General features: G+C 35.7%; 1 protein-coding gene across 3 annotated transcripts in view; it reads left to right on the top strand.

Annotated features, from left to right (window-relative positions):
• gabrg2 (gamma-aminobutyric acid type A receptor subunit gamma2) overlaps positions 1–14435 on the top strand; it is a 43119-nt gene that overhangs the window by 12137 nt on the left and 16547 nt on the right. For all 3 annotated transcript variants that reach the window (XM_088604054.1, XM_088604053.1, XM_088604052.1), the window contains exons 3-6: positions 2514–2581; positions 9051–9266; positions 9676–9763; positions 11375–11512. In XM_088604054.1, the coding sequence (XP_088460180.1) occupies positions 2514–2581; positions 9051–9266; positions 9676–9763; positions 11375–11512 (510 nt within the window). The remainder of the gene's footprint in view (positions 1–2513; positions 2582–9050; positions 9267–9675; positions 9764–11374; positions 11513–14435) is intronic.

The following is a 14435-nucleotide window of genomic DNA, read 5'->3' as shown; positions in this document are numbered from 1 at the left end:
AAGCTCTGGAAGCTTCAATCATTCCCTACTTCACTTTCTGTTGCTGTAAGATGCAGGCAGATGAGGTTATGAGAAAAAATGCAAACTAAAAGGAAAAGCTTTAATATACACGACATGGAAGGTTGAGCCACATATACTGTGACTTCTCCAGCTGATGCTGGAGTGGCAGTTTGAAAATGTCATAGAAAGTACATTTGATGACTTGTCCTATCACTGCTTTTCTCCATCCTACAATTTATACACATTTCTTAATACTGGCGAATACTTAACTGCACTTACTGAATTTTACAGTGTCCATCAGGGCATCTTTTCTGATTCAGTTAATATAACCCCTTAGGCTTGTTCCATGACAATAAAAAAAACAACAACATCTTTTTTCCTTAACCACATACTGTACCTCCTCAGAATTGTGATGCTAATTCATAGTGGCATGGCTGACATGACACAGCTCACAGTCTGTCTGACACAGAATTTTCATCATTTCAATGACATTCCTTATACCAGTCAGACTTAAACAAGCAGGAACAAAACCCCTGAGTGTAGTGGTCACTCTGTTCTATGTCATTGTAAAACTGATCAGTTCTTATAGCAATGCTTTGCTTGAATTTAAAACAGATGAACTAATTAGACTCAAGCTAAGATACTGTATCTTTTCCAGCTGAGCTCTAAATTAATTCTGTTTTCTCACTTCCCTGTACTTTTGCTTATAAAACAAACCATCATTTATGTAGCCACAGCATTCAGTTTACAGAGCATTGTAAACAAGGAGAAAAAATGCCAAAACATGACAAATGTGGAAGATGCGTTGATTAAATAAAACATACAGTCGTGTGAAAAAGAAAGTACTGTACACCCTCTTTCGATTCTATGGTTTTAATATATCAGGACATAACAAAAAATCATCTGGTCCTTACCATGTCCTAGAATTAGGTAAATCTAACCTCAAGTGACAAACAACACATAACAGATTTTTAAAAAAAATAAGCCAACATGCAGAAGTCTTGTGCAACATGCAAAAGCTACGTACACCCCATGATTCAGTAGCTTGTACAACCACCTTTAGCAGCAATAACTTGAAGTAAAGTTTTCTGTATGAGTTTATCAGTCTCTCACATCATTTTGGAGGAATTTTGGCCCACTCTTCTTTGCAACATTGCTTCAGTTCATTGATCTTTGAGGGCATTCGTTTATGCACAGCTCTTATATGGTCCCGCCATTGACTTGGCCACTCCAACAAATTGATTCTTTTCTTTTTCAGCCATTCAGTTGTAGATTTGCTGGTGTGCTTTGGATCATTGTCCTAAAATACTTTGGTATAAAGAGGAGTTCATGGTCGACTTGATGATTGCAAGATGCAAAGGTCCTGTGGCTGCAAAACAAGCCCAAATCATCACCCCTCCACCACCGTGCTTGACGGTTGGTATGAGGTGTTTGTGGTGATACTCTGTGCTTGGTTTTTACCAAACATGGTGTTGTGCATAATGACCAAACATCTACACTTTGGTCTCGTTTGTCCAAAGGATATTGTTCCAAAAATCTTGTGGTTTGTTCAGATGCAACTTTGCAAACCTAAGCCATGCTGCCACGTTCTTTTTGGAGAGAAGGGGCTTTCTCCTGGCTACCATTCCATGAAAGCCATACTTGTTCGGTCTTTTTCTGATCATACAGTCATGAACTTTAACATTTAACATGTTAACCGAGGCCTGTAGATCCCTAGATGTAACTCTTGGGTTCTTTGCGATTTCTCTGAGTATTAAACGGTCTGACCTTGGGGTGAATTTGCTGGGATGCCCGCTCCTGGGAAGATTGTCAACTGTCTTGAATGTTCTTCATTTGTAAATAATTCTTCTCACTGTAGAATGATGGATTTCAAATTGTTTGGAAATGACCTTATAACCCTTCCCAGATTGATGAGCAGCAACAATTGTTTCTCTGAGTTCATTGCTGATATCTTTTCTCCTTGGCATGGTGTTAACACACACCTGAATGCTCCAGACAACCAAACTGCCCAAAGTTCTGCTTTTATAGAGGTGGTCACAGTTCCTGATGATCAACTTATTTGATTAGCAGCATCTGGAATGCTGGGAATTACCTTCTTAATTCTTATGGAAGCAGTAAGTAATTTTACCTACATGGTTTCTGCATTTTGGCTTACTTTTTGTTGAATAAATAATGACATAGTGAAATCTGTTAAGTGTTGTCTATTATCTGAGGCTAGATTTGTCTAATTATAGAAGTTGGTGAGGACCAGATGATTGATATTAATGCCCTGATATGTAAAACCATTGAATTGAAAGAGGGTTTGCTTTCTTTGTCACATGACTGTATGCAGTTATAATTTCAGTCAGTCTTATATTTTTCCTGCGTAAATGTCCAGGTTAATGTACTGTACTATAGCCTTTAGATTGCTTACCTAACTGGCCTCCTTCTCATTTGTAACCTTTCTTGAGTTCTTATGTTTTATGAAAGTTTGTCGTACAATATAACATAACATTGTGCTACTCTTTTTACAGTTAAGCCAACTGTAATCCATACTGACATGTTTGTAAACAGCATTGGTCCCGTAAATGCTATTAATATGGTAAGTAAAGCCTTTCAAATATTACTATTAATAATATATGAACACATTTTGTTTGCTTTATCTAAAGTTAGAATATTTTTGCTTGATATGAATTGTATTGTAATTGTTTTAACTGAATATCATACAAGAATATACAGTAGTATTTCAAACCGTACTGTATGTACCCATTTCCTGGAAAAAATACTATAGCTGTGGTCTGGATTGCAATTAACACAACTAGAAAATGAACATATTATTCTATACATTATGTTATTACTAATAAATAGATATTTTATACAAATAATAATAAAAGATATATTCTATTATTTATATTTAGAAAATCAAAAATCATAAATATACCTGAAAGTCTAAAGGTAGGTTAAGTTACAAGTATGTTTTACAGGATCCATATTATTATTGGAAGATACTGTACTCAATATTTAAAGTTAAAAAATACTTAAAACAGTAAAATGAATACAAACATTTAATATTGATGTTTAACATTCTATGCCTTGTTAAAGAGGCTTATTCTTTATGAAGAATGTTTATGCGTTGTCTTTAGTAAAATATCTATAGTTTATCCACATTGCACACAGTCATTTCGGGATAGGCTTTGGGTTGTCGTGACTCTTAATGCTATAATTGGCTTTTGGTAATGGTTGAATGGATAGGTGGATCTTCAGTATATGTTGGACTCTATGAAATGATCTTCATGAGAATTCTATTTACAGTCTGGACACACTTGATTTAACCCATGTAAAAAAAAAGAGCAGAGCTGAAAAGATTAGTAGTGTAGTGTCAGGTGACCAGCTCATTGCTTTGTTCGTATGACTATGGGGTTACAAAACCTATTCCAGTGTTTCAGTGTATTCATTTCATTCCCCTTCAGATACTGTAAATGTTATAGTGTGGAAAAGGCCATCTTAAGTTAAGTCCAAATATACTATTATCATTACAAGGTTAGAGACCCATGACATTAATCCTGTTGCTGTTAATTACTTTGATCTAAGTTTTGCCTTTTAAGCTGTTTGGCCTTTGAAATAATTATAGTAACAAGCATTGCAAAGATATACAAGTACAAAAATACAAAGAAGTACAATGAAGAATCACTATACTGTAGATCCTGTCAGTCAATGCTGTCTTTTGAATGTTGTCTTTTATTGTAAAATTTAGATTTTGGGACATAGAGTGTGGTATGGTTTTCCTTTTTTGTCTTTGTGTTTATTCTTACGCTAATACTTACTGTATGTTCTTGCTCTTCCTGAACAGAAAAATAACAGTTTATTTTTGGGTGATCTTACCAGGAATTTTTTAGCAATTGTTAAGCATTCTACATTAATGTACTAGAGTAAAACCACTGTAGATGAATGTACAGATGCAGCCATTCAAAATGCGCGGGCGATACCACATTATTTTGCGGTGCGCTTTACGCGGTCTACCGCGAGTTACCGTAAATTCTCCTATAATACCGCAATTAAAATAATAGTATCCGGAATTTCCGCAAGGTGGAGCTAGTAAAGCTCAACCTCTCATGTTTGAGCTGTTGCCATCAAAGTCTTTAACGAAGATATTACCAATAGTATTAATAATGAATGACCTTGGACAAGCTGTAAACAAAGTATTGCCTTTGTCCACGTTCTTTTTTTCATTGACCGTCTTTGTAAAAGTAACACCACAGCATTTCGCAATCACGCATTTGTTTCCAATCATGCAAAGTACAGTAATTTTTGAGAACTGATTCACCATGCCTTTCACATGCTCATAAAAGAGATTGATTTAGGAACATAAACATATTACTGTATGCAAACTGTACTGTATACAGTATGTATATGTATATTTAATGTCTTAACTGTGCCTGTTTAAGTATTGAACATTTATATGGAATTTTACCACTGAAGGGAAATCTTAGTAGCTGAGCATAAAAAGAATAGGAGCATACTGCAACGCGTGTGAAGGCCATAAACGATATTAATTTTGGAACTTAAACATACAGTATATGGCTGGTCTCGGTACTTTAAAGAAAAAATACACACCAGTATTCCATTTCTCCCTAAACATTAAGCATCGAAGTCTTTAACTAACGTGATACCGAAGTCAACAAGCATACTTTTAGAATTTGATTAAAAGGGAATATAATATGGAATCGCGTATCTAAAGAAATTAATAATGATATAATTATATTCATGTACCGCAACACAAGAATAGTACACGCTGTACATTGTCTGTTGATAATGTTTCTGTAGTGCTTTTTCAGTACTCTGCACGTGACTTTGCCCGTGGCGCTGTGGGTTAGGTTCCTGACTCCCATGTCACATGGTCTGTGATCAAATCCTACTGTTTTTTTTTAACAAACATTTCTTTGAAAAAATTAAACGTTTCCTTAGTCAGAGATTAATTAAAACCTCACTCGCACCAAACAAATTTATATTTCTAAATATCACAACATGATCAAATTTAAGTCATTTTAATTACAATGAATAGTCACCTAGGCGTTACAATATTAACATTTATATTGATTTAAATCGCGTTTAAATCGCCTTTATTTAAAACCCATAAATAAAGCTGATACTGTTTAGACTATTAATTATTTAAAACTGTATTACAGCAGCACAATGCACAATGCAACGTAAATCGCTATCTTTGTCTTCTGTGTAATAATGTTCACCTCTCTGTCCAGCAAATTAACAATAGTAATAAAAATGAACTTTATTGTATATGGCGCCTTTAAAGGTGGCTCCTCAAAGCGCTTTACAGGTTAAAAACAATAACAATAATACTATTGTTAGGCTGGGCAAACGATTTTTTTTTTTAAGAAATACAAAATGAGATATAATGATGTGTTCCGGCTTAGACATTAACGAAGAGCATAACACGTGGGCGGCGTAGAGGTCGGCTCTGGCTTTCCCATCTACTGTATACACTGCAAGTACAACCCCCCTCTCTGCGGGAGTGCTGGCTGTGACTAATTAAACCGGTTTCACAAGTATTTTCAAAGTAGAAGCAGGCGACATTTCCAAAGAAAGACACCACCCCCCCTCAAAAACCCAGTAAGTACAGTACTTACTAGTTAAAGGCTAGGCTCCTCAATGAAATCGCTTTAACATGCTAAGGTGTTGGTGTAACAATCCGGGCCTGGCAAGCTTCTAATTTCAACCCAACTACGGCGAAAGGAACCCTTCTTTCATTAGACGACAATGAACATATTTTAGCCCTGAATGAATTAATAGCAAACATGGTTTACATAAAAGACATTTTTCCAAGAAAGTTTAGCCTTTGTCACTAATGAAACCACTAAATAAAGACATAAATATAAAAATCTTAAGATTTTTAAAATACATGACTTTGCAAACATTTATTTGAAAATAAAAACGATTACAAACGCCAGGGGAGAGAGAGAACAGGGGAGGGATGTTGGTTTTGCATAAGGGGCTATGGAAATGAGGTCTGTTTGGGAATGTGGAGTTACATGTTCTGGCTGTTTGTGAATTATCGTTGTTGGGTATGGAGTGTTGAGGTATTGATTTTGTGTAATGCTTTATGTTGAAAATTGAGGTGGATTTTGTTTATGATAAAGACGATAAACTGGGATGGGAGGAGGGTTTGGTTTTGCATAAGGGGCGGGATTATGATAATTGAAGGAAGTTGCGAGAGTATAATGGTTTGATATATTTGATTTTGTATTGTGGTTGTTATCTATGTTTTTGGTTGGTATTATGTTTATATGGTTGTTTTTGTTGGTTGGTTGTTATTATGGTTATTAATAATACGATCTATAGTTGAAATCTGAGCCTAAATAAAAAGAAAAAGCAAGTGATTAGGTTTATGAGCAATCTAATTACTTATTCGTTTAAAATGCTATATAAAATAAGGTTTATTATTAATTTGCTGGACAGAGCGGTGAACATTATTATGCATAAGACAAAGATAACGATCCTGATCAGTTTAGAAATCTATGTACGCTGTAAGGTTTTTACTTCTTAAAATTTTAAAATACAAGTTTCGAATAGAAATAAATCCTCTTCCTGGTACAGTACTGTATAGCAAACCAGCACGTCTTTTTTCTCCAATCAGAGGGGTGTCAGATGGTGTCAGCCAATCACCATTCTGAAGCCCTACCATAATCTCTGGTATTGGGAGACCCCAGAATTCTGTCCCATAGTTCAGACAGATGATAGATACTTTTATTGATCCCGTGAGGGAAATAAAGTAAATCATTTTCATTTTAGGAAATTATTAAACGCTTGGTTAAAAGCAAAGGAGATTGTCTGTTATAGTGGACATAAAAACAAGAGTTCGCTGGCATTTTATCCTAGAAGACGCAGACCGGCGCAAGACCGGTAAAATGCCTGATGAACTAGGGATTGGACAGTTTCCAAGTGCTTGTACAATCGATGGAAATGTTCAAATAAATGTGCAAAAGAAATAAACAAAATAATCATTTATTTCTTTATCATATTGGCTAGCTAATGTCCTCTCTTTGCTAGTTAGTGGCTGTGTTTCTGCGTTGGGTAGCAACGGGTGACTGTTCTCAGGCGGAAGATGTAAACAGCTTAATTTTCGTGTTAAATAATTTTTTAAAATTAAAATTCATTCTATACAGCAATCGCATATTTGGGTACCGTTTCATAAAACTTTCATGCTTAAAATGTTTAGGGAGAAATGGAAGACTGGTGTGTATTTTTTCTTTAAACTATCAAGACCAGCCATACACAGTACAGTTTATATACATACAGTAATGTTTATGTTCCTAAATTAATATCGTTTATGACCTTCAGATGCGTTATGCTCCTCTTCTTTTTATGCTCAGCTACTAAAATTTCCCTTTAGTGGTAAAATTCCATATAAATATTCAAAACTAAGTGGATTAAAATGTGCACAGTAAAGACATTAAATGATTAAATCTTTTCACTACCAACCAATGCACCACGAGTGCCCCTGTTGGTCATTTTGGCCAGCCAATCACTTACCGCGGTGCCCTGCGGTGGCTTGTGGGTAGGTTACTGTACCGCGGCTTTTAACCGCGCATTTTGAATGGCTGCATCTGTATAGATGAATAAGCACCTATTGAACTTTGATTAATCAATTCCCTATCATCTAATGTACTGTATCTACAGTACCCTATGAAAAACCTTTTGTTTCTAATACTATTATTTTTACGGACAACTCAGACTGGGAAATACCAGCAAGGCTCATACAGTACGCTCTTTGCTTTAACAATGTTTATTTGTAGGTTTGAGGAAGCAAAATAAATGTAGTCTAGTCTGTTGTGAAGCTTTTGTGTTTATTTATACTAGCCTTTAAGCAAGTTTTGGTAAAGAATGCAATGCAGCTGTGACATTTGCAATTTAAATATGTTTAATCTAGATAAATGAATCACAGTTTCCTGGAGCGTTGATTGTCTCTCATTTGATTTCATTTGTTCTTCCCTGCTGTCAGACTGGAGAAAATTAAAACAGTAAAGTTAATAAAGAAAAAATGTTTTTACAATGTTTCTCTGTAGTTAGCAAAGCAGTGTCTGCTTTTGTCCTGTGCATGTATTAAATTTACTGTAATGCATTTATATAGTCTCTCCAACGCAAGTAGAATCTTTAAAATACAGTATTTAACATTAAAGGCACACAGCAGAAAGATGCTCTATTGATAGAGTGGACTTTTATTCCTTCATTTTAGATGGATTTTAGGTTTCAAATGAGGCTCCACAGGGTGCAGATGAAATCATGAATGTACTGCACCAAGTTCTAAAAATGGAATAAACTTGAATCTATTTCTACTGAATCTGTTTGACTGATAAATCTTACATTTGAGACCCTCTGCTTTATTTCCATTTTTTGTAAAAAAAACTGTTTTGGTTAAGCTCTTGAAAAGTTTAATTTGTTACGTGCATACAGATTAATTGCATTTTTTCTGCACGGAGACTCAAGAGTATATATACAATATGTTCAAACTTCTTTCTTATTGCTAATGTGCAAATATTGAATGATAGTAAATGCTTTTTGATGAGTTTTAGCATAGTAATTATTAGAGATTATTTTGATGTGTTTCACTGATTGTCTCTGGGTACAAGGCAATTATAAGGTTAAGACGGTGCTTAGGGTCAATGAAGAAGCCTGTTAATTTAATTTTTTTTTTATTTTGATGTTTTAAATTAATTAATTTTAAACCTTTTAACTGCTGTGGTTTAAAGGCTCAAAATGGTTCACTCCACCGGGTCTGTTTGACAAGGACAAAAGGTTCATGGCCCTCAAAGCTATGCTTTTTAGAAAATGCTGTGCGTTAGTATTCAAACTCTTCTAGTTTCTCGACAATTCTTGTTTCTGTATAAAAAGGCCATTTTAAATTCAAGTTAAAATAAAAAAAGATTGGCCCTTGATATATTTGGTGTATTTATCAAATTTGTGGATGAGTTGGGCGTATAGGCTCCCTTTTACCTTTTTTGGGTATATTTTGGTTGCATGATTTGGTTTAGATCTCTTCTTTTTCTTCTTAACAGGAGTATACAATTGATATATTTTTTGCGCAAACCTGGTATGACAGACGGCTGAAATTCAATAGCACAATGAAAGTCCTTCGACTCAACAGTAACATGGTTGGCAAGATTTGGATACCTGACACTTTCTTTCGTAACTCAAAGAAGGCTGATGCTCACTGGATAACAACACCAAACCGCATGCTTAGGATTTGGAATGATGGGAGAATACTTTACACCCTAAGGCAAGCCATCGTTTTTTACTTACTGAAAGGATTATGTATGATCACTTACAGTATGGGGCATTTCATGGAATTTACAATTGGCTAAATGAAGCACATATGAGTCAATCAAAAGGTTGCAATTTGCATTTTTAAGAGACATCATCATGTTTTTTCATCATCAGCATCCAAGACAGATATTTTTTCGACATCCACCTTTAGTTAATCTTCCTTTTTGGCAATTGAAATTCAAATCTCAGGAGTTTTACCGAGAGAAGACGATACGATTGTACTTAATAAGTATTGAAATATTGATTGTTTTTTAAAATGTACCTCATTACAGTAGTGCATAGACAAGACAAAGGTTTAAAATGTAATTTAAAGTAATTGAAATGGGTTATGGTTTATCTGCTTATAAATTTCCTAACTGTAGGTTGACTATTGATGCTGAGTGCCAGCTAAAACTGAACAACTTCCCCATGGATGAACATTCCTGCCCCCTGGAGTTTTCAAGCTGTAAGTTCTGCCATATGGTCATTACATATTCAAATCCAGCTCTGATACACTGTAAATAGAGGAGGTTCTCCATTGTAACACAAATGGTATTCAGATGGATTAAATACTTTGAAATAATGTATCCCCTGTCCATGAGAGTTGAATGAAAAACTGAACTGGCTTTTCCTTGGCCCTATAATTAATGGAATGAGATAGGAAAGACTCACTGGGAGGTAGTGGAGGTGGTGGTGGAATCCTAATGTATGGATTTCTGTGTCAGTGTCCAAACCTTTCTGCTCTAGAGAAAACAAAATGCACACTCCTTCCTGAAAGGAAAGTCTGAAAGTTTAAAGTAAGTGTAAATACCAAATAAATTAGAGGGTGTATTGTTTTGATGATAGATATTTTTTGGAGAACTAACTGCAGTGTACTTTAAGGTTGCCATTTAAGTGAGAGTATATAGAGAATGCTGTTGTGTCATTTGGAAAATTGTTTAACTCCTCCAAATGTTGTCACAAGAAAACAGTGACATATTTTGAAATTAAATGTATGTACCTGTATGTAATATATGTATATATATTCTGAAAGCATCAAGTTGCAGCAGACTAAAGAGCCCAGGGAAAGGTAAAGCTGTCACAAAATTGGCATCTTGAAAAATAATCCAACTTGTATTACGATGTCTACAGGCTCTACAGGAAAAGAATCAATTAGACTTGCGTAAGAAAAGAGTTCAGTGTGAGGGATTCACATTATTAGTAATATTTTGCTTTGTGCTTATCTTTAGATACTTTTTCTTTCATTAAAAAGCACTTTTTAGAAGCAAAGGACTTTAAAACCCTTTCTGAGTGGCAAAAAATCAACAACCTTTCCTAATCCATAAAATGTGCTGAAATATTGTTCGTATCACAAGTACGTTTTATCTTTCTTTGCACTCTCCGAATGGACTCCTCGCCTTTGCAGACCTTTCTAATGTTCTTTCAGTCACACTGGTTCTCTTTGCTTGACTGATATTCTCCACCTCTCCTGCTTTTTTAATTGGAGGCAAGGAAACCATATGCTTGTGTATTATATTTGAAGCTGAAACCTTGACTGGAACTGATCATTCAGAGAGAGTATTCAGACATATTGAAGGACTGTGTAGGTATGGTACAGTAGGTTCTAGCACTGGCAATTATACAAGAAGCTCAAATATATCAGTAAAACAAAAAGTTTTGAATTACGTTTCAAGCAAACTACAGCCAGCCTAGCTTGTAGGTTTTACAGTTTGTGCTGCTTGGAGGTCTTTGATCTGTCTAGGGTGACTGACATTCACTTTGAGCCAATGTAAATTAAACTTTGCAGAACAATTCTATTATGTATGTTCATGTACACAGATTTAAATATCAATCTTTTGTCTTTACATGCTTTTCCTTTTTTGCATTGTGTGCTGCATGTACAGTACCATGCTTAGTAAGTGATGGTGACGGGTAAAACATTTCACTAAAAAAGGGTTAAAGACTAAAAATGTTTGCTCTGTGGCAACTACAATCTGGAAACGCAGAACATTCGAGTTCTTGTAGCATATGCTATATGTGCATGTGCATCATGAACAGTATTTCGGAGTTGTGTCTGAGTGAACCTGTTGTCATCTAGATGGCTACCCCAGAGAAGAAATTGTCTACAAGTGGAAAAGGAGCTCGGTTGAGGTTGGAGACACCCGGTCATGGAGGCTTTACCAGTTTTCTTTTGTTGGGCTGAGAAACACCACAGAAGTTGTGAAGACAGTTTCAGGTAAAGTCAACCCCAGCTTGTGAGAATATGCCTTTAGTCCCTAATGTTCCAGCATTTTAAAAATCTCAGAGAGCTACAGTGGTGCACTGCGGTAGAGCAGAAGTTGTATTTTGCATGCAAGTGTGTGAATCTTAAGTCTGCTGACATCTTGGCTACCATCTATGCATTGTAATAATGTTTACCAACATTTGTGGGCATTCTAGTGTACTAATGAACTGCTTTTTTGGGGAATAAAAATTCCCATGATTCTGAGACCATCCAGTATTGCATGACTTTTTTATTTTTTATTAAATCCGTCAATGCAAGATCACGTTCTTTATGCAACTTTAAAAACATGTTTTTCTTAATATCTTGAAGTATTTCTCAGATGCAATACTGTAAGGTTGCCATTATCATACACATGGCAGCTATCCTCTCAGGGTCTCAGAGAAAGCACTATCTTCAAAAGATGTGTATTTGGCCTGTTTGCCTTAAATTATTATTGATTGAAGTAAAGGATCTTTCTTGGCTAGACCTCTTGGGATTTTCTCAGGCTTTTAGTGAAATCTCAGTACCATGGCTTTTAAAAGCAGAAAACAGTTGCTTAATCACACATCACACAATAAACACAGTTTCTCCAATCCAGTGGTGTCTTACTTTTAATTGAGTGTTTACCGAAGAGACATTAAGGGACCCTGATGCCGTCGTTGAGTTTCATACTGTATTAAATTAAAACATTATTCTACTGTCCAGCCACAAATTAAAATCCCATACTTGATGGTAGACTAGCTTTTTATTTTTCAGATACTTCTTCTTATTTCAATAAGAAAATAAGTTATTGAGCTCATAAACCAACCGCATTCATAAGTGCTCTGTTCGTGCTGGTTTGTGCAGTAGAAAGTGTTTGTTTTCCTTTCTTTCATGAGATGTAGCTCCTTATTTTTAGGGGATGTGCCATCAGTCAACATCCCTCTGGAATGGCACAGGAAAACCGGTCTCATCCATTTGTGCTCCATCTGTGCTGGTTTGTGCCATTGAACGTAGTGTCTGAGGTGCTTTCATTTCCGAGATATAGTGCCTTTTTTTTCCAGGGTGTGTCATCACTCAGCCCTCCTACAACAGCAACAACACTCACATGACTCCACCCAAAAAAGATGACACTATTTCACGGGAACGAAAGCATCTCAGATGCTGTTTTCAATTGTACAAATCGATACAAACACAGCACTGATGAATGTGGTGGATTTCATTGTGCTGTTTGTTGGGGGGAGGGGGGGCAAATTCACAGAGCTCTAAGACTGGTAAAATTTTCAACAATGGCTTGAGTTTACAGAACATGTATTGACATTGCTGTTTGATGTGCCATGAAATAAAAAGAGAAATAACAGCCTTGGCCTTCAGCAAGTATGTTGTAAAGGTTATTGATAGAACTGCGAGTTAGTATAGAAACTTGGCTCTCTGATATCAGCAGGGTTCATATTTCATTGTGCTGGAGTGTGGTGAGATCACACTGATAGCTCAGTAGCTCATGCACTACTTTATGTATTTTTAAGAAGGTAGCTGTAAAGCCCATTGAAACATAAGAGGAATATAAAGAATACATACCCTTCACCAGTGTGATGTAAACGTTGGATTGTTTTCTTAAACATGAGTTGAATATATTACAATCAAGAAGGCTATTCTGCATAATCATAAATTGTTGCTCATGGTCCTAGAAATGCTTAACTTTTAAAAGAAGTAATCATACTACGTGTGCAGTATTCTTCATTTATTGTCTATACAGTAGTAATGTGCTCTAACAGTAAGGGGTGCGAATGTGAAGAATGGAGCTTTTAGGTATATGTCATATTTTTAAATACAATCACAAAAGTAATACTGGAGCTTGGTTTATGAGCAACCAGTGGTACTCTGGTCATTCAAACATAATCTCCTTTTCTAAGAAATAATAGATGATTCGGTCATTTAACAGATTATATTTCTTTGACAAACAGCACTCAACCCATGGTTTTAATGTACAGTATATATAAATTATAAACTATATTTGTAATTACTTTTTTGTTTTAAGGGAAAATGTGATCTACAGCTTACCATCTGTTCTCTCTAGAGATTAGTAAAAGGACACAGATTGTGACTTCTTTGAGTCTACTTGACATTTTAAGAATTGTATTAATTATATTTTTGGTATAATATATTTAATATAATGATATTGTATTTAAATCAAGGTTTCATAAGGTCAACTAGTTTTTAGAGTAAAAAGAGAGAGAACTAGTAATGTGAAATTACAGCTGAGTCTCCGGAATGTCAGTTACCTTCTAACCTTTATGGTCAAGGCGGCCTCTTTTAACCACAGAGTTCATGGCATAATCCATCTGGCAAACTGCAAATCAAGGAGGATGATAATATAATAATAATAATTGCTTACACTTCTATAGCGCTTTTCTGGACACTCCACTCAAAGCGCTTTACAGGTAATGGGGACTCCCCTCCACCACCACCAATGTGCAGCATCCACCTGGATGATGCGACGGCAGCCATAGTGCGCCAGAACGCTCACCACACATCAGCTATCAGTGGGGAGGAGAGCAGAGTAATGTAGCCAATTCATAGAGGGGGATTATTAGGAGGCCATGATTAGTAAGGGCCAATTGGAAATTTGGCCAGGACACCGGGGTTACACCCCTACTCTTTTTTTCGAGAAGCGCCCTGGGATTTTTAATGACCACAGAGAGTCAGGACCTCGGTTTTACGTCTCATCCGAAGGACGGCGCCTGTTTACAGTATAGTGTCCCCGTCACATGATTTGAGAGGGTGCTTGATTTTCCTTTATGTTTATTTAAATACCATGCAGACTGCTTACCATTGTTATGACTTACTCTTAAGTAAATTAACAAAGTAAAGGGCTGGTTAATTTTTCCCTCTATGTCAGTTATCTGGTAGAATCTAA

The sequence above is a fragment of the Lepisosteus platostomus genome, chromosome 13, assembly GCF_059453375.1.
Source record: "Lepisosteus platostomus isolate fLepPlt1 chromosome 13, fLepPlt1.hap1, whole genome shotgun sequence".
In the NCBI taxonomy this organism is placed as follows: domain Eukaryota; kingdom Metazoa; phylum Chordata; class Actinopteri; order Semionotiformes; family Lepisosteidae; genus Lepisosteus; species Lepisosteus platostomus.
Note: the sequence above shows the minus strand (reverse complement) of the source record. Positions and strands in the feature narration are given on the sequence as shown.